General features: G+C 53.7%; 8 protein-coding genes across 9 annotated transcripts; 6 read left to right on the top strand and 2 right to left on the bottom strand.

Annotated features, from left to right (window-relative positions):
• Positions 1 to 105: 105 nt before the first annotated feature.
• Positions 106 to 1,175, bottom strand: H257_04028 (hypothetical protein). The gene is made up of 3 exons (XM_009828385.1): positions 670 to 1,175; positions 433 to 613; positions 106 to 359 (listed from the first exon to the last, which is right to left on the bottom strand). Exons 1-3 carry the CDS (start codon positions 1,081 to 1,083, stop codon positions 202 to 204), a joined length of 753 nt encoding a protein of 250 aa, XP_009826687.1. The 5' UTR covers positions 1,084 to 1,175; the 3' UTR covers positions 106 to 201.
• Positions 1,176 to 1,190: 15 nt separating this feature from the next.
• H257_04027 (TKL protein kinase) lies at positions 1,191 to 2,632 on the top strand. The gene is made up of 4 exons (XM_009828384.1): positions 1,191 to 1,737; positions 1,788 to 1,928; positions 1,979 to 2,166; positions 2,228 to 2,632. Exons 1-4 carry the CDS (start codon positions 1,297 to 1,299, stop codon positions 2,553 to 2,555), a joined length of 1,098 nt encoding a protein of 365 aa, XP_009826686.1. The 5' UTR covers positions 1,191 to 1,296; the 3' UTR covers positions 2,556 to 2,632.
• Positions 2,633 to 2,819: 187 nt separating this feature from the next.
• H257_04026 (hypothetical protein) lies at positions 2,820 to 4,792 on the top strand. Its single transcript, XM_009828383.1, has 7 exons — positions 2,820 to 2,977; positions 3,028 to 3,316; positions 3,363 to 3,636; positions 3,717 to 3,878; positions 3,932 to 4,293; positions 4,346 to 4,531; positions 4,599 to 4,792. Exons 1-7 carry the CDS (start codon positions 2,838 to 2,840, stop codon positions 4,719 to 4,721), a joined length of 1,536 nt encoding a protein of 511 aa, XP_009826685.1. The 5' UTR covers positions 2,820 to 2,837; the 3' UTR covers positions 4,722 to 4,792.
• A 411-nt stretch (positions 4,793 to 5,203) lies between these two features.
• On the top strand, positions 5,204 to 7,652 carry H257_04025 (hypothetical protein). The gene is made up of 2 exons (XM_009828382.1): positions 5,204 to 5,368; positions 5,427 to 7,652. The coding sequence occupies exons 1-2, from the start codon at positions 5,222 to 5,224 to the stop codon at positions 5,814 to 5,816; spliced, it is 537 nt and encodes a 178-aa protein (XP_009826684.1). The 5' UTR covers positions 5,204 to 5,221; the 3' UTR covers positions 5,817 to 7,652.
• Positions 5,773 to 7,664, bottom strand: H257_04024 (hypothetical protein). Its single transcript, XM_009828381.1, has one exon. The coding sequence runs from the start codon at positions 7,627 to 7,629 to the stop codon at positions 5,917 to 5,919; it is 1,713 nt and encodes a 570-aa protein (XP_009826683.1). The 5' UTR covers positions 7,630 to 7,664; the 3' UTR covers positions 5,773 to 5,916.
• An 80-nt stretch (positions 7,665 to 7,744) lies between these two features.
• On the top strand, positions 7,745 to 8,263 carry H257_04023 (hypothetical protein). Its single transcript, XM_009828380.1, has one exon. It carries the CDS (start codon positions 7,805 to 7,807, stop codon positions 8,150 to 8,152), a length of 348 nt encoding a protein of 115 aa, XP_009826682.1. The 5' UTR covers positions 7,745 to 7,804; the 3' UTR covers positions 8,153 to 8,263.
• Positions 8,264 to 8,277: 14 nt separating this feature from the next.
• Positions 8,278 to 16,802, top strand: H257_04021. Of its 2 annotated transcripts, XM_009828377.1 has the most exons (12): positions 8,278 to 8,606; positions 8,700 to 9,221; positions 9,342 to 9,622; positions 9,736 to 10,714; positions 10,770 to 10,818; positions 10,899 to 12,978; positions 13,032 to 13,720; positions 13,792 to 14,003; positions 14,064 to 14,145; positions 14,198 to 15,332; positions 15,379 to 15,847; positions 16,706 to 16,802. In XM_009828377.1, exons 1-11 carry the CDS (start codon positions 8,302 to 8,304, stop codon positions 15,786 to 15,788), a joined length of 6,744 nt encoding a protein of 2,247 aa, XP_009826679.1. In that variant the 5' UTR covers positions 8,278 to 8,301; the 3' UTR covers positions 15,789 to 15,847; positions 16,706 to 16,802. The 2 variants fall into 2 exon arrangements, with proteins under 2 accessions (XP_009826679.1, XP_009826680.1); XM_009828378.1 differs by lacking the exon at positions 16,706 to 16,802 and having other exon boundaries at positions 8,302 to 8,606; positions 15,379 to 15,898.
• On the top strand, positions 16,310 to 16,531 carry H257_04022 (hypothetical protein; the record flags this gene model as incomplete). The annotated part of the gene is made up of 1 exon (XM_009828379.1): positions 16,310 to 16,531. One exon carries the CDS (start codon positions 16,310 to 16,312, stop codon positions 16,529 to 16,531), a length of 222 nt encoding a protein of 73 aa, XP_009826681.1.
• Positions 16,803 to 17,218: the final 416 nt, after the last annotated feature.

Raw genomic sequence — 17,218 nt, 5'->3', positions numbered from 1 at the left:
AACTCATTACGGTAAGTACGGTGTGGGAATAGTGTATGCTACGTACTTAAGAGAATCATAGTTCAAAATAGATATAACGTTAATCAAAAATTTCAGGTAAGTTTAGCCAACGATTTCTAAATTATAACATGTATTAATAACAGCGATAACGCCCTCGGGTCAATTTTGATCACGTTCTACGTACTGTATTTACCGGTATCATCAATTGAATAGATTCGGAATCGTCGTGTTCACCACTGCCCAGTACGTTGGCAAAGACACAAGACTTTCGGGGGCTTCTTTGCCAAATAGAGATGAGAGTTGCCGTGTAAGCAATTCCGAGTTGTGGCGGACGTTGGACCTCTGGGCGATCTCCCCCACTACCACAACCTCATCAATAAAGAAAAGTTTTAGCGACTGGAACACAACGAATGTATGGATTTTGGCTCCAACCTGTGAGTTTGAAGTTGAAATCCTGGTCGTAAATTAAAAACTGGACGAGATGGTACAGCTGCGTGGGTTCGACGCCGTGGTGGTCTTGCACACATCGACTAAACATGGTCTTAAATTCGTCCATGCTCACGCATCCATCCATGTCTTCGTCCACTTCCCATATCATGTGCTCCACTTCGACCTATGTTCATCCGACATAACTTCACCCCCAATCTTCACCCCCACAACCCTTCTTACCTTGGACAATGGTAGGCTCATGTCTTTGAGCAACTGGCACAAGTCGTTGCACGTGATTGGGCCGTCAGCCTTGGCAGCGCCCACATCGCGCGTCACAGCCAAGATCTCTCGCCGCAATGCATCCACTTGTTCAGTTTCTCCTTCGCTAAGTACTTCCATGATTTCGTACGCGTCCGTTGCAAACGCCCCCCAAGCTTCTGGCACGTTGGTCGTCGCATTGGCGGCATGCGACGCCATCACTTGCGATTTCAAGTGTAGCTCTCGCTCGAGTCGCCGCAGTTTGGCTCGTGCAGCGTAGCCGCAAAGGAATCGAAACACGCGGGCCAAATCGGCTTCAATCAACGCCGACACCAAAGAAGGCGGCGTCCCGTCGTCGTCTCGGTTGCCGTTCTTGTGATCTGCCGCCCCAGGCATTGTTCTAAGGACTACGTCGATCCCGTTTCGTCGTTTCGCCGACGAACAGTGTGCGTATGTCGAGAGCCAGGCGCGCACGTTTCCAAACGTGGTCGGTCTAAAATTAGGTTTTGAATATCGCCCGCTTCAGCGTTGAAATTCTCGGTGGACATCTCTCGATCGTTGTGCATCCTTCGAGTAGTCGGCAGCGACAACTGCACCATCACCACCACCATGGGCTGCGTCGCATCAAGTGTCGAACCTGTGGGGATTTCCGTGGAAACACACAAGTTTGTCAACGCTAACAAGGCTGGGACGCTCGCCAACTCGGCTCGCGTCAAGTTGAAAACCAAAGAGGACGACGTGATCACAGAGTCGAGGCAGCTCGGCACCGTGTTCTTTGGCTTGAACTTGCCGTTCAACGAGATCGACGTGCGGTCGACACTTGGGGCAGGTAACTTTGGGGTCGTATACGAAGCGTACTGCAAGGGCAAACGCGTGGCGGTCAAAAAGATCTACCTTCGCGACACGAGTGAACAGTCTACGGAACTGGTCGACTTTGCCCAAGAAGTGGACATCTTGTCGGTGCTCATCCACCCCAACATCGTACACTTCCTCGGGGCGGTTCAAGAACACCCCAACTATTGCTTGATCACGGAACTGTGCGAAGGCTCGGTGCGATGGTTTGTACTTGGACGATCCTAACACGCTTGGTGGCAACATAGGTACTCGATCTACTCAAGTTGGTGGAATCCAAGAAAGCTCGCGCGACATGGGGCTTGACGCTTGACATTGCAAACGACTGTGCCTCTGCATGTCATTACCTCCACTCCCTCAACCCAATCGTCTTGCACCGCGACATTAAGGTAGGTTGTCGCCGTCCATTGCTTGACTAAAGCACTTCACATTCACGTAGGCGGAAAACTTACTCATCACAGAACTGTTTCGATGCAAGTTGTCCGACTTTGGATTGTCAAGGTCGCTGGAAAAAGATGCGATTGCCAACACCGTGTGCGGGACTCCACGATGGGTGGCCCCCGAGGTGTATCGGGGAGATGTCTACTCGGAGAAAATCGACATCTATTCGTATGGCATTGTACTGTGGTACGTGTTCGACGAGAATTCGCCTTCCATACTTTCAACATGGTTTACAGTCGAGTACTAGGGAGCTCTTTTGCTTCAAGAAACCCTACTTGGACCAAGACCCTATCAACTTGCCGTACATGGTGGTGCACAAGAACCTCCGTCCGCCATTATGTGCCCACATTCCCACAGTGCTGCATGACCTGATGAAGGCATGTTGGCATCCCGATCCATCCCAACGCCCATCGTTCCATGAGATTCGAGGACTCTTGGACGCTGCGCGGAAACAAGTGATCCTCAGTTTGAGTATCGACACCACAGTCTCGTATGACGAAGCCGTTGCTATCTTCAACAGGAAAAGCTCCAACGGCATGCGTGTTGGGTTTGGCCTCAAGTCTGGGCTGCTGTAATCATAATAAAATCTGTGCATGCCTGGTGTGGCTCTACTGTTCGTTTACACGAGCAAACGTGGTCACACCCTTGGCGCTGGACTGTCATTCTGTAACGTACGTCGATATGATTGGTGACATATTCAAAGTACCCAGCCAATCCAACGTGCCTGTGCCAACTTCAGCGAAGCCATTGGTTGTAATTACGTGACAGTTGATTCGACTCGAATCGCGTCACGATCTTTCAATGTTGAAGGAAAAAAATTTCAAGTTGACACTACACGATTTCTTTCCACCTACACAATGGGACTTCGTCAACGATTCAGTCGTGGAGTGCCTGCTGCAATGACGTCCACCAAGCCAGCTCGCGGCTCCTTTGAGCCACCGAAGCCCAAGACTTGGGACTACTACCTCCTCTTGGCATTACTTGTCTTTCCAGTTCGGTATGTAGTTTCTAGACTTATGGATTGCCAGTTTACCCTTGACCTCGTAGCGCCATCGTCTACGTGGCCCCAGTGGCACTTGTAGTCCTTGCTTTAGACCAGTGGCAATGGTTTCATCCTACTCCATTGAACCCATGGGTTGCGACCCCACTGATGCTGTACTGTTTTGTGGAAGTCGTGTTCACGTTGTATCATCACGTGTCCAAAACGTCGTTGGCTTCCCCCCAAGCCAGCCCCCCACCGCTTCGCAAACAATTTTCCCATCACACAGCCCCCCACGTGGGGCTATTCGAGCGGTGCATGGCGGATATTCCTGACGTCAAGATATTCGTGGAAGAGGTAGGACATTGTATGATTTTGGGCTGGTGGTTCATAGCGTGAGTAGTGGTTTTATGGCACACCACTTGAACGCCTGACAAGACATGACCTTCGACGGTGGCTCGCCTACGTGTTTTACTCGGATGATGTGCCCACTGACTGCCCCAAGTACGACTGGACGGCCATCGACGCCATGGTGGACCAGCTCTACATTCGCGCTGGGGTTCGGGAACCATTGGCAGGAGAAGGCCAACTGAATTCATCGAACCCGTGTATCCGCCACACCCTGGACGAGTTTGAATGTGCCGAGCGCCCATTGATTGCTTACGTCGTTACCATGGGTTCGTGTCGTCTGTGAAGCATGTGTCCATAAATCACATGTGGTCAGGACATGTGAACTCACTACATATCTGTTGCGTAGGTATGGATGTGCTGGCGGCATTGGTGCTGGCACAACTGGGCTTTGAACGTCATGTGGTGGGCACCGGATGCAGCTACTGGTACCGAGGGGGTAGTACCCCCAAGATGTCGGCGGAGGATCCGTCAGAGGATCCTGTTGTGTTTGTACACGGAATTGGGGCAGGTATATGGGACTGATATATGTCGAACAGTTGATAGAGTATTTGATGGCTGTAGGATTGTTGATGTACATCCCGATGGTGCTGCGTATGGCGGCTGAGTGCCGTACGCGGCAACTGTTTTTACTCGAGCTTCGGTATGTGTCGATGCAGCTGGAAGCAAACGTTCCATCGCAAGATGATACCCTGGGGGCGATTTCGCATATGCTGGCGGCGCATGGCGTCGCTTCAGCTCATTGGATGGGCCATTCGTTGGGGTCGGTCGTGTGTAGCTGGGTGTGCAAAGACGCGCCCCAGTGGGTCTCTGGTCTGACGTTGATCGATCCGGTCGTGTTTTTGCTCTGTCGTCGGGATGTGGCATACAATTTTCTGTACCGCGAGCCCACGACGGGGCTGCAAGTGATCATGTGGTACTTTGTGGTAAGGACAGTGTTGGTTGTGTGGACTTGACTGTATGCTGTTGCCGTCGTAGTCGCAAGAATTGCACATTGCCCATGCCATTCGCCGACACTTTTGGTGGTACAACAACATTTTATTTCCCGAAGAACTGCCCCGACACTGCTCGACAAACGAAGTGGCGGCGTCGATTTTCCTTTCGAGCTGCGATCAAATCGCCGATACCCCCGCAGTCCACGCGTTGCTGCAACGAGGGGTCCAGGTATATTTGGCTTTTTTTATATGTTGAAAGGGCGTTGTGGATGGGGACTGGAGAGGGGAATATGTAGGCCAACTCGCCGGACGAACCCCATGCTTCTATTCGCGTGACGATGTGGGAAGGCCTGACTCACGGCGAGTCGCTGTTGCGACCTCACTACTACTCGATGGCGTTGGCTGCACTGCACACTTAACTTTTTCAGGCTTACGTGAAGCCCACACGATGTATTTAAATGTTAACTCGGGAGATTTGCACTTTCACCTCTGTCGAATGTCTATGCGTCTCGATTCCGTACGATGGAAACGCAACCGTGTTCGCGCTTGATCTGTACATGAAATGCCGCATTCCTTCCAAGAAGTTTGAACTTCATTTTGGGGTTGTCATTAACTTAGTTATCGGGGCACTGCCATCTCGCCAGCGTTTACGTCTGCTCAAAATTCACACACCACTTTGCACAACAGTCGTGCAAGTTTGCCGATTTCAAAGTGCGCGCTGGAATATTATAGACATTAACGCATACTAGGATTTCATACTGGTATGTATCAAAACAATCATAGTGCTTCAATATTTAGTTTTGCTTTGAAAGTAGTATTGCACACTCTGACCCCCGTCGATGACTTAAATCGTCCGACAATCATGGTTCGTGATTGGCGCTTGGCTGGGATTGGCTGTCATCACAAAAGGCGCCACGCCATGGCAACCAAAGTGGAATGGAGCGACGACGAGGGTGACGAGTTCACATACATGTGGCTGGAAGGTGACTCGCTGGCGCCGCCATGTCAGTCCGAGTACGACGTCGTTCACGAGATCCTTCAGCTGGCAAACGTCGCCGCCGACGATGTACGTACGACTGGCCGTCGACCTTCACACCAGTTTTCTCCACATGGGTTTTCTCTAGGTAGTTTTTGACTTGGGTTGTGGAGATGGACGCATTTGCATCGCGGCGGCTCGTCGGCACGGCGCATCTGCCGTGGGAATCGAGATCGAAGCGCATTTGATTGACAAATTCCAGCGCAAGATTGACCGGTACAACCTCCAAGACCGCGTCCGAGTCCTCCACGGCGACCTCCTCGAAGCCGACTTGTCCAGCGCCACAGTCATTGTAACTTACTTGCTTCCCGAAGCTCTGGTCCAACTCATCCCTACATTTGAAGTGGCCCTTGCGCGAGGCTGTCGAATCGTGAGTAATTCGTGGCACATTCCTGGCTTGGTGCATCAAGCCAAGAAAGATGTCGGGCACTTCGACAACGTGCCTTTGTATTTGTACCATGGAAGTAGCAGTAGATGAGTAGATGCAGCACCACCGTGAGCGATGCATAGTGTGGACGCAACCTCTTAATATCACCGTAACTTTGCATTTTCTATCATCTCCTGTTGTGAATATATTCTCATGCTCGTGGGGGTTGGAGTTGTTTGTCCTTGGGGCGCTTCTGGTCCTTGACTTCTGGCAACGAAGGCACGACCGCTCGCTCCCGCAACCGGCGCGCGGCGGCGGCTACCAGCGCCATGGCTTTGCCGAACTCGTCCTGTCGAGTCTCGAGATGCCGTTTGAAGAAGGCGTCGGCTTCTTCCAACCGATTCGACTCCATGTATGCGTGCATGGCATGGCGGTATAAGAACAGCGGCATTTCGTCGGTTGAACGAACTTCAGTGTCTGAGGCAGTGTCGTTCAGAATGGACTCGACCAACGACGTGGCAGCATCGAACGCTCCCACTCTGGCAAACATGTTCAAGATCGACTCCATGGACGTCCACGTCACTTCGATTTCGTGGTCCAACGCGGCCTGCAGCAGGCACTGGACGTCTTCCACTTGTCCCCTTGACGTATACTCCCGCAACGCCACTTGCAAAACATAGGCATTCAGCACCAATGTATGGGGCCCACAAGACCCTACATGGGCCAAGAAGAGCGGCGCCGACAAAGACGGAACTGCCACGGGCAAGTAGTACTCTGTGAGGACATATGGATGGAATCGAAGGTCGTGGCGGACCATCGTGTCGACGATTTCGCTCACCAAGATCAGGGCGTTGGCTTGAGACAGCTCGGTCACGTCGGCACCATGGCTTCCTTTGGGAGTTGCCGCGTCGGCGCTGCGCGGCAGTGGTCTGGACGCCATCCCCAGGCGACACAGGGGCTTCAAGACCGTTTCACAAATGCGGCTCGCATCTTGCGGAGCATATCGCGACAGATGGGGGATCCACTGGCGCAGCATTTGCATCGAGAGTTCGTGCCGCCGTGCATGAGTCGGCGTGGCGAGGGCGCGCTGCAGGGTGCGGGCGTTGGGAAGGACGAGCGGCGTATGGCTGGCCATCAGCCCTGTCAACGCTAGAATGGTCTCGGACGGGTGGTTGTGCCGCACACAAGCCTCGATGAGCTCTAGCCACACGAAGGGAGGCAGGCAGAAACCGTCTTTAGCCGCAAGGTGCGCGATGGCCAATGCATTGGGCAACGCATGGTACGTGTACCGAGGCAGGTGAGTGTTGCCTTTGCCCGCGACGAGAACGATCGAATTGGCCCACAATGCGTCAAAGTAGTGTCTGTTTTGCAGGTATAGGGCGCCGTGGCGGTGAGATTCCTGGACCAAGGTCAACGCCAAGTCGCCGCGGCGGAGGTTCTTGGCGGCGAAGAGGGCGGCGTGGACGAGGTACATGCGATCGTGGCGCCACATGGAGGTGCCGTACTCGGCCAAGAGGGTTTCAAATCGCGCAACGGTTTCGTCGAACTGGCTCAAGTGGTTCAAGGCCTGGAGGTATCGACTCCACACGACGTCGTTGATGGTCACTTGCTTGGCCAGCAAATCGTCTACAGTTTTCACCACTTTGTCGAACGCTTTGAGGTTGGATTGCGTTAAGATGGACGCTTGCAACTTTTCCGTGAGCACTCCTCCCAGACGCGGTACAACCGGAGATGCTAATGCTGGTGTGGAGTGTTCATTTGGGCATGTTGAGGCCACGGCGGCCACATCCTGCAAAAGTGCTGGGTTGAAAGACATGACGCTATAGGGAGAGGCAACAAAGCTTGGTCGAGCCTGGTGGTTCCATGCTTTTCGCGAAGCTTTCACAAGCCAGTGGGCTCGCAGAAGGACCTGGCGATTCGTCATGATGGCAATGCTGCCACTTCCTTGGTCTTTATTGCGTGCCCGGAAACCACATCGATTATCCGGTCGATTGTACCATGTTTTGTCATAATTTGCGTTAAAAAACCCTTTTTCCTACCGGAATTACCCTCTTTGTCTGGGAAAGCAACCATTTACTGGTTTCCATCAAAGCATCACCATGTCTTGGTTCGGTTTGGGTGGCAGCAGCACACCGAAGGAAGAGCCCGTGTCGTCGTACTCGGACTCTACTTTTTCCTCGTTGGATGAACAGCCAAGCACGAACTACACGTCTGCCGTCTCGAGCAGCGGCGGAACCAGCGTGAACGACATCATCATGGAGGAGCAGCAAAAGGTGTTGGTGCAACAAGCCATCGCCAAGATCACGGCGATTGCGTGGGACAAATGCAGTGCGGCCAAGCCCGACACGTCGTTGTCCAGCAGTGAAGTCACGTGCATGCAAAACGTCGCGTCGTCGTACTTGGACTCGAGCATGTTCATCATTCGAAAGCTCAACGGCGGCAGATAGACACCTGTCCCAACAGTGGGCATCTGTAGCAAGACGCGACCTGTGTGTTAACATGCATTCGTGTTGCTTTATTGAACAAACCATGTCCTTAAGGAAATCACGCCAACGACAGTTTCGTTCAAAACGGCCACACAACGTTACGCATCGCCATGTGGCCTCGACGGCGGTCGAAAAAGCGGCCACATGCCACCGCCCATCCGTTGCCTCCCATGGCAGCAGCTTCAACTCACCACCACACGATTTGCCCTACTTTCCAGAATGATTCAAACAACCATAATGTCCTTGACGCTACCACATCGTCCACTGACATCATCCACATCACAGCTACCCCCACGTCCCCACCGACCTCAGCACAGCAGCCAGCATACCACACCCTTCTTTCGTATTCCACACTTGTGCAAGACCACACTGTCGACTTGCGCGCAGGCAACTTTATCGCACGAAGTAAAGCTAGGTACGTACGTCGTCAGTGGCGGCAGTCACAAACGCAGTAGCTTTTTGATTTGGCTAAAAGTCCCATATGATCTCATGGGACATTCATGCGCAGGTGGGCTTCCCGCCTGCAGAGGCCACCAGACACCGTGGTGGCGCGACACCGCCTCGAGGAGTCTGCGGCCTTGACCATCCAATGTGCAGTTCGAACGTTTGTCGCCAAACGAAGGTTACACTCCGCTCGACAAGCCTGTCTCATGCTGCAGGAAGACCGGGCGGCGAGCATCTCCATCTGGCGCACTTGCCTTCAGGCGGCATGGTCTGCCATCGTCACCACCCAACGCCCTGCAGCACCTGCTATCCGAGCCTTGTTTCCATTGGAGAACGACCATCACTTTGCCCTTCCATCGACCTCTTCCTACTACACGCTAGCCGCAACATTGCTGCAAAAGCACCTTCATTTCCGCGCTGCCATTCGTCTGGCTCGTCATGTGCGGCAGCCGTCGCCGCTTCGGCACTTGATCACCGACGCCGTCGTCCGAACTTGTACGCTGATGCACCACATTCGAAAGCACATCGGGTATCACGCAGCGTTGGTGGTGCAGTGCAAAATGCGCTGTCGGTGGGCCGTTCAACGGTTCGTACGAGTTTGACTTTGTGGGTTGTCCATGACTTTTAACGTGCATTCAGTGTCGTTTAGTACCTTGTGTGGACGGTTTCTATATGTGGATTATCATATCCTAACTCGATGGAGCAGACACGCCCACCTATATCAAGTTTGGCGACGGCATCAGTCGGCACTCACGATTCAATGTGCCTTTCGCTGCCACCTCGCCCGCCGCGCACTGGTCGGCCGTCGATTCGCCGCGGCTGCCACGACCATACAATGCGCCTACCGAAGCTACGTAGCACGAACTTTGGCGATGCGGCTGCTCTATCGACGAAGTGCGCAGCGGCTTGTCGTGTCCGTCTTGAGTGTCACTGTTCCAGTGGTCGCGATCACCATCTGCCACACCGCCGCTCGTCGTATTCAACGAGGTAAGCACGATCACATCTTTACAGCTTGCATCACAATTCGATTTCTTTACAGCTTGCATCACAATTCGATTTGCCTCATGTTTTCACTGACGTGGTGATTGAAATGTGTGCAGTCCAGCGAGGTCGGGCGGCGCGCAGCCGATTCCGGACGCTGGCGCTGCAAAACGAAACCACGCGGCTGAGTCAAATGCCAACACGGGGCTATTTGTTGTACGCCAGTGGGGCGTACTACGAGGCGTCTCTCTTGCTCGAGCAGAGTTTTTTGACTGGATGGGCAGACGGCGACACCGACAACGACGAAATGTTCTGGATAAAATTTGGTACCAGTCACTTTTACGCGTTTGAAGCATCGGGGGACCGCAGTCATTTGGAGAAGACGCTGGCCGCGTTTCGTCGGCTGCTGCCCAAAGCCAGTGACGTGGAGCGACCAGCGATCGCGAACGATGGGGGCATCGTGCAGCCCATCCAGCCCTCGACGTGGTTGGTCTTGGGGCTGGTGTACGCCACCGCGTTGTTTTACAACCAATCGTTCGCCCCGTGCTTGGCGCTATGCGACGCTGTACTCAATGTCGCATGCACGACCTCGGAACCACTGGACAAGGAATGGGGGGCCACGGCGCACGTGTTGGCATCAAACGTTTGCTTTCAAAACCACGCCATGGACGACTGTGCACGTCATCTCGCCGCCACGCTGGCCCTGGGACCGCTGAAAACGTACTCGGAGCTTGCGTTGCGCTACATGCTGGCGACCGTGTATTCCCTCTTGTCCAAAGAACGAGACTTTGTGCCCATCCCTTCGTTGGCTGTAGAGAAAGTCAGCACATTAGGGGATCCTCAACAGCCAGCGAATGCAAAGGTGGCCATACAAGATGAAAACAACCTTGAAAATACGTCCGCTGTCGATCCAGACGAAACTCAGTCAGTCACGAAGGTGCTGGTGGAATCGAATTCGATCGAAGGGATCGTCGCGGTAGCAGCCGCCGCCACAGAACCATCTCCGCCACCAGAAACTGAAGCGGAGCGATACGCAAGACTGTCTGCTGTGGAATACGCAACTTGTTTTTCGATTGTCGAGCTTTGGCCGGATATGGGGTATACATCTCAAGTCCCCAGCACTACAAAAATACAATGGTAGTTGCGCTTGTAGATTTTACCATGGGGTCATGGCTGCATCCGTGGCCGAATCTCTCTTGCAGGTGTGTGTATATATATGTTACATGTATTCTATGTATGTTTGAAGGGTGTTCGCCTAAGCTTGGAATGGCGTAATGGATAGCAAACTCCACCTGGGACATTCTTGGTGCATCGCATCAAAGCATCGTCGTCGCATGTGTACGTCAAAGTGAAGTGGGACGACGGCGCCATCACGACCATGAAAGTCACGAGAGGTGGTAATGGCGACAGCACTGACAACTTCTACCGCAACCCCAACAGTCCGGATGCGGCTGACCGGACGTTGCTGGGGTTCTTAAGCAAGTTGCCGCGCGCCGCTGGCATTTCCCTTCGCCAGGGACTGCGACGGAGGTCGTCATCTTCTCGTTCGGAGTCCAAGTATGGGGTCGAGTGGTCACAGTGGGAGGAATGGCACCTCTCGGACCACGCCTGGCTCCACGCCGCGCACTTGTGGGACCAGCATTCCGGCTACGTGTTTTCGGGCTTTCTCGCGTCGACTTGTCCAGCATACCTACAATTTCAGACGACAAGAGCCGCTCACGCTGCTGCTGCCAAAACCAAACATGCCTCTTCTTCTAAACGCGGGTGGTCGGGCGCGGGGGGGTGGCACACGTCTAAGCGACACTCCACTGGAACTACCGATGGAACCCCGGGGGAGATTCGCGCACCAGCAGGGGAAGCGTGTCTCATCCTAGCCAAAGCAGCTCGCGGGATTGGAAAACTCACGGACAGTCTCATATTGATCCAACATGCCGTCACCATCAACCCATCCTACGAATGCATTCGCCGGTCGTGGTCGGCCAAGGCAAGCACCCTCGCCGCGGCGATGCGGCGGGTTCAGAAACTCGATCGCCTGTGGAGTCGCGCCCTAGCGTTCGACACGTACACGGCCCGCACCCGCGGCCGCCCCCAAGATGAAGTGCTTTTGTTAGAGTGCATTTACCGCCAGCATTTTCACGCGTTGGCGACTGTCGACATCCATCGACGGCTCGTCCGGGCACATGTTCGAGCGTATTGCATCAATGGGTTCGATTTCGTGCATTTGAACTTGGCCGTGCGGTCCATGGATGCGCTTGCAGCGACCTTTGAGCGCCAGCACAAGTCGACGTTCGCCGTCTTCCCTGTTCCCATCGTTCGGAAATACGGCCCGTCCGTGCCCATGCCCCCTCCTTCTGCCTTTCGAAAGGAGCCGTCCGCCTTGTTGTCAAACGTAGTAGCCCCCTCGTCTTCTAAAGGAACCAAAGGAAAGAAACCAAAGAAAAAAGGGGTGACAGCAACCGCAACTGCACGGGACTCGACAACTAGCACCGACTCGCAACCCAAGCAGAAAGTGCTGCAGAAACGGCAGACGCTGCTGCCACCCACGCTTCAGTCAACCTGGCCCGTGGAGATGTTAGCCGAAATGGCTGAAGTCACGTATCGATCGCTCCAGCTCCCTCGCGCCGTCGACTCTCTCCAAGTACTCGCTAGACGAATTGTCACCACGCCAGCGTACAGCCACCTATATCGGCTCACGCTTCTCCGCTTAGCGTTCTTGTTTGCCCGTCACTTGCAGTTTGATCTGGCTATCCGTACCATGACCACCCTTCACGACACTGTGACCGCACGTGGCGCCGCCGCCGTCGTCGCGGCGGTCCCCAAGTGGCCGGTGCCGATGCCGTTTGAATTCTCCGCGACAGACGTCCGATTCATGCGCGGGGCGGTACACGACATGGCTGCGGCGACGGCAACAGACAGCGCTGCGTCCCAACAACAAAGTCAAGCAAACGCATGGACAGATTTTGCCCCGCTGCACGCCGAACTCGTCCGGCAAGTGCAAACGCTGCTCCGAGACGAACAAGCCGCCACGGACACTGTCGAGTTCCGCGCCACACATGTGAGTGGCGTGGTGGTCACCGTCGGAACTTGTCAGGGCCTCCACATCCCCAACATCCTCACGTCCAACGTCCGCGTGGTGGTGACGATGGACCATCACCGCCCCAAATCCAACCAACTGCACACTGCATCCACCGCAGATCCTCCGTCGTGGGAAACCATGCAGCCCAACTGGAACCACCAAATCGTGACCATTCCTGCCTCGACCAAGCACTCGATGGTCACGGTGCAAGTTGTCAACAAGGTGCACCTTCGAGACATACCCCTCGGATACATGACCTTGCCGTTGTCGACGTTGTTTGCCTCGAGTACGGTCCCGTCCACTGTGTATTGTTGCAGTACCGTATTTGATTCTTCATAGGTCGAGTCGACATCAAGCCGTGGCGGCTGCTCGCTCCTGACACTTCCTCCGCCCACAGCAACTTCACGCTTCACAGTTCAAGTCGCGCCGCGCCGACCCTCGAGGTGGGGTTCCAGCTCACGACAGTTCGACCGCAATTCACAAACGACGTCAAGGAGAAACGGCACATTGCATTTGCCCTCGGCGACTTTCTCAACCAACCGTTCGTGTGGCACTCGTTCGGGGCCCGACTTATGCGCTTGTCAGACCACTTCCTGGCACGGCACTTCATTGTCCAGGCGCTGCGCCGCCTGCCTCCGCCCCACGACCTCCGCGCCATCCACATGATGCTCGACGTCGCTCGATGCGACTTGGCATGTCGAGGCAACGCTGCAAACGCCACAAAACAACAATCGTCCAGTGTAGCTTCGGCCATCGAGTGGCTACAAAAGGCTCACGTGGCGGCGTTGATGTTGGAACCGCGCCATCCGCATGTCGAAAATGCCATTTTGGACGTGATGCAGCAAGCCATGATGCACGACTCGCCTTTTGAACGGAAACTGACCGCGAGTTTGACCCAGCCCTTGGCGGCAGACTACGTCGCGGTCGTGTCGGAACATGGACAGTACTTTGTGAACAAGGACACGGGCGACTGCGTGCTGGACGAACCCTTGGGCTACGAAGTGCAAGCTCAAAAACCGCCTCTTCGGGTATACTAGTACATACTATATGCTTATTCATATGGCAGCATCATATATATGGCCATCTCATGTGGCTGCAGAGAATGGTCGTGTTCAATGACTCGATGAAGCAACGCGTGCTGCGGTTGCGCCGGGACATGAAGGACGCCGCGGCTGCCGACCCCGACCAATGGGTAGCCATGTTCGACGACTTTCACGGCCGAATGTTCTTTGTAAGTCAAGTGCACTCGATGCAAAGCTACACGACGCCTCCAAAGTATATCATGCAGGGCGACGAAATGACCGTATACAGGTATGTACTTTGTTTATGTCCCCACTGATTCTGAGTCTGGATCGGACGATTTGTCCCCAGCGTCCTGGTCATTCAAGATGTATTCCGAGCTCGGCGCCGTAAAGCCGCCCTCCGACGCCGCTTTCGGCGGGCTGTGTGGGCGGTACCACTCGCACACAAATGTGTTTCTTGTACCCTACAGCTATTGTATGTAGGTGGGTGTGGGGCTGTACATGCTTGAGAAATGGAAGGCCCGAGTGATAGCTCGAGCAATCCGGGCCGCCAAAGTTCCCTTGACGTGTATACGGGTCACCGTTCACCGGGCCGATGGGTTGCGCACGGCAGATCGCGTGTCGAGTGACCCGTTTGTGCAGCTGTCGCTTCCCGGATGCAAGTTGCGGCGCACTGCGATTCGGAAAGCCACGTTGACTCCGGAATGGGACGAAGTGTTTCACATGAGGTATGCTTGGGTGGACCACGAACTAGCGATGCAGCGGCACCAGGCGGTCGTCGCCTCTGGCCATCACCGACACAACGACGACGACGACGACGACGATGTGGGACATGGTGTCCTGGAAAAGGTGAACATGCGACGAGTGACGAGTCTATTGGAGCACAACCTCGCGCTCAACGACGACAAAACCAATGTAGACGACTACAATAGCAGCGAACACGACGACACCATTGGTGACGACACTGGTGACGAAGATGACGACGGTCCAATGTTGACCCTAACCGTGCTCGATTACGATACCCCAACCCGGGGAAGCGTGGAGTCGTCCAGCGATTTTTTAGGACAGGCCAGTGTGCCCCTGGACGCTCTAGATCACGGCAATGCTATCTCTGCCACCCTGACGTTGCGAGACGAAGACGGGTACTTGTCGCCCCGGTCCAGGGGGACGTTGGAGGTTACAGTGCAGTGGATCTCGTATTCGTTCCCCCTGCGATTGAAGGTTGCGATGGTGGCAGTACATGCCATTTCGCGGATGGATGGACTCAAGCGGCGGCTGTACCTCGAGCGATTGAAGTCCCAAGTGGCCCCGCGGAAGCCCAAGCCGACCATGTCGGACGACCACCGCATGGTCCTGGAGCTGATCACGGCGACTTGGCACGACGCGCTGGTCAAGTTGGCGGACACGATTGTCATGGCCGACCAGTTGCAGCGCTTGGTGCTGCGCTTGCAAGAAGCCCGCAAGTCGCACACGAACGCCGAGGAGGAAGAACACATTGAACGGCGGTTACACGCCGTGATTCGCGACCAGTTTGGCGGCAAAAGGCAAGCGGTGGAGTCGGCGATGGGGATCGTGGCCAAGGGTCTGCGGAGCTTTGCGAAATCAACCTATGAAGAAGGTAGGGGCATCCCCCATGATGACGTGTGAAGACGACGGTGATGTAGTCGCGGAGTACGTTGGGAGTGGCACCGACGCCGTCCTCAAGGAAAAAGTGGTGTTGTGGTATGCCAGTATCGGGTATGTGGCGGGCCAGTCGACCCCTCGACCGGACACGGTGCCCCCCCCTGCGATAGATACATACGACTGCATCATGCAGTTTGTCTTGACTCAGAAAGAGAAGTTTGTGACGTGGGAAACGTGTCTGCGTGGGGTCGTCGAAGAGGGCTTTGTCGACGGCAAGTGGACATTTGACATGACCAAGGAGTTGGCGATTTGCAGAAAGATTGAAGCGACGCTGCGTGAAACTCCGATCGAGGAACCGCAACTAACACGGGAAGAGGAAGAACGCATCAAGCAACGGCAGCAAGTCCGAGCCAAGAAGCTCGACAAGCAGAAGAAACGGACTAAAAAGTAGAAAGGCGGTGAGCCTACACTTTATTGGTCACTGTAAATGCTCCCAGACTTCACTACCATGTAAGGCCTCACACATGCGCGAGTGATAATTCGGTTGTCATATACTTCGAAGTATGAATTTCATTACTATCTAAAATACTATTGTGCTTTTCACATATTTTGCCCGTTGTTTTAGCTCCTAAAACCATCCAAAGTTTAACCTAAACCGAAGTTGCACTCGACGTAAAAGTAAGCTTCCCCACCGTTCTGTCATTGGCTGATCTAAAACTTGCGTTGTTTTACTAAAACTACTTCGTTTTATTACCTCCCGTGGCCAAGCAGTCATGCAGAGTAATGACCTACTGGGGTAAGCTCGCAGTGCACCAGCTCACACGAGCTTTGCAGCCAGCTTGTTAGCAACTCGTTGGCACGAAAAGTCGAGCAAGAAGCACTCAACATCAACCTTTATCGAGCATAGTCAAGAATCACACTCGCGTGTATTAGTTAATCCACTCTGTAAACCCCCGCGTTTGCCGAAATGAAATGGGCAAACGCTTCAGGGTCGTCGAAGAGGGCTTTGTCGACGGCAAGTGGACATTTGACATGACCAAGGAGTTGGCGATTTGCAGAAAGATTGAAGCGACGCTGCGTGAAACTCCGATCGAGGAACCGCAACTAACACGGGAAGAGGAAGAACGCATCAAGCAACGGCAGCAAGTCCGAGCCAAGAAGCTCGACAAGCAGAAGAAACGGACTAAAAAGTAGAAAGGCGGTGAGCCTACACTTTATTGGTCACTGTAAATGCTCCCAGACTTCACTACCATGTAAGGCCTCACACATGCGCGAGTGATAATTCGGTTGTCATATACTTCGAAGTATGAATTTCATTACTATCTAAAATACTATTGTGCTTTTCACATATTTTGCCCGTTGTTTTAGCTCCTAAAACCATCCAAAGTTTAACCTAAACTGAAGTTGCACTCGACGTAAAAGTAAGCTTCCCCACCGTTCTGTCATTGGCTGATCTAAAACTTGCGTTGTTTTACTAAAACTACTTCGTTTTATTAACTCCCGTGGCCAAGCAGTCATGCAGAGTAATGACCTACTGGGGTAAGCTCGCAGTGCACCAGCTCACACGAGCTTTGCAGCCAGCTTGTTAGCAACTCGTTGGCACGAAAAGTCGAGCAAGAAGCACTCAACATCAACCTTTATCGAGCATAGTCAAGAATCACACTCGCGTGTATTAGGTAATCCACTCTGTAAACCCCCGCGTTTGCCGAAATGAAATGGGCAAACGCTTCAGGTTAGCAACATATGCTGCAGGAAAAGCTCTTGCTCATCCAATCATAGGTACTTCCGATTAGCTAAAACTAAGTTGAATTAATCTAAAACTTCGTCACCCACTGGTTAAAAGCGGGTATTTATACCCAGATTAGCCAAAATATGTGAAAA

The sequence above is a fragment of the Aphanomyces astaci genome, assembly GCF_000520075.1.
Source record: "Aphanomyces astaci strain APO3 unplaced genomic scaffold supercont1.7, whole genome shotgun sequence".
In the NCBI taxonomy this organism is placed as follows: domain Eukaryota; phylum Oomycota; class Saprolegniomycetes; order Saprolegniales; family Verrucalvaceae; genus Aphanomyces; species Aphanomyces astaci.
This window is presented reverse-complemented; position numbering and strand designations above follow the sequence as displayed.

What these genes read in the sequence shown, in the direction of transcription:
- H257_04021 (XM_009828377.1), top strand. Translation starts at nt 8,302, where the DNA reads ATGTGGCCTCGACGGCGGTCGAAAAAGCGGCCACATGCCACCGCCCAT. An exon ending in TGGCCGAATCTCTCTTGCAG is followed by an intron (nt 10,819 to 10,898) that starts GTGTGTGTATAT and finishes CGTAATGGATAG; the next exon opens with CAAACTCCACCTGGGACATT. An exon ending in GAAATCAACCTATGAAGAAG is followed by an intron (nt 15,333 to 15,378) that starts GTAGGGGCATCC and finishes ACGGTGATGTAG; the next exon opens with TCGCGGAGTACGTTGGGAGT.
- H257_04025 (XM_009828382.1), top strand. Translation starts at nt 5,222, where the DNA reads ATGGCAACCAAAGTGGAATGGAGCGACGACGAGGGTGACGAGTTCACA. An exon ending in CAAACGTCGCCGCCGACGAT is followed by an intron (nt 5,369 to 5,426) that starts GTACGTACGACT and finishes GGTTTTCTCTAG; the next exon opens with GTAGTTTTTGACTTGGGTTG.
- H257_04024 (XM_009828381.1), bottom strand. Translation starts at nt 7,629, where the DNA reads ATGACGAATCGCCAGGTCCTTCTGCGAGCCCACTGGCTTGTGAAAGCT.
- H257_04026 (XM_009828383.1), top strand. Translation starts at nt 2,838, where the DNA reads ATGGGACTTCGTCAACGATTCAGTCGTGGAGTGCCTGCTGCAATGACG. An exon ending in TGCTTACGTCGTTACCATGG is followed by an intron (nt 3,637 to 3,716) that starts GTTCGTGTCGTC and finishes TCTGTTGCGTAG; the next exon opens with GTATGGATGTGCTGGCGGCA. An exon ending in TGTACACGGAATTGGGGCAG is followed by an intron (nt 3,879 to 3,931) that starts GTATATGGGACT and finishes TGATGGCTGTAG; the next exon opens with GATTGTTGATGTACATCCCG.
- H257_04023 (XM_009828380.1), top strand. Translation starts at nt 7,805, where the DNA reads ATGTCTTGGTTCGGTTTGGGTGGCAGCAGCACACCGAAGGAAGAGCCC.
- H257_04028 (XM_009828385.1), bottom strand. Translation starts at nt 1,083, where the DNA reads ATGCCTGGGGCGGCAGATCACAAGAACGGCAACCGAGACGACGACGGG. An exon ending in TGAGCCTACCATTGTCCAAG is followed by an intron (nt 614 to 669) that starts GTAAGAAGGGTT and finishes GGATGAACATAG; the next exon opens with GTCGAAGTGGAGCACATGAT. An exon ending in TTTCAACTTCAAACTCACAG is followed by an intron (nt 360 to 432) that starts GTTGGAGCCAAA and finishes AGGTTGTGGTAG; the next exon opens with TGGGGGAGATCGCCCAGAGG.
- H257_04027 (XM_009828384.1), top strand. Translation starts at nt 1,297, where the DNA reads ATGGGCTGCGTCGCATCAAGTGTCGAACCTGTGGGGATTTCCGTGGAA. An exon ending in CGGAACTGTGCGAAGGCTCG is followed by an intron (nt 1,738 to 1,787) that starts GTGCGATGGTTT and finishes GTGGCAACATAG; the next exon opens with GTACTCGATCTACTCAAGTT. An exon ending in TCGTATGGCATTGTACTGTG is followed by an intron (nt 2,167 to 2,227) that starts GTACGTGTTCGA and finishes GTCGAGTACTAG; the next exon opens with GGAGCTCTTTTGCTTCAAGA.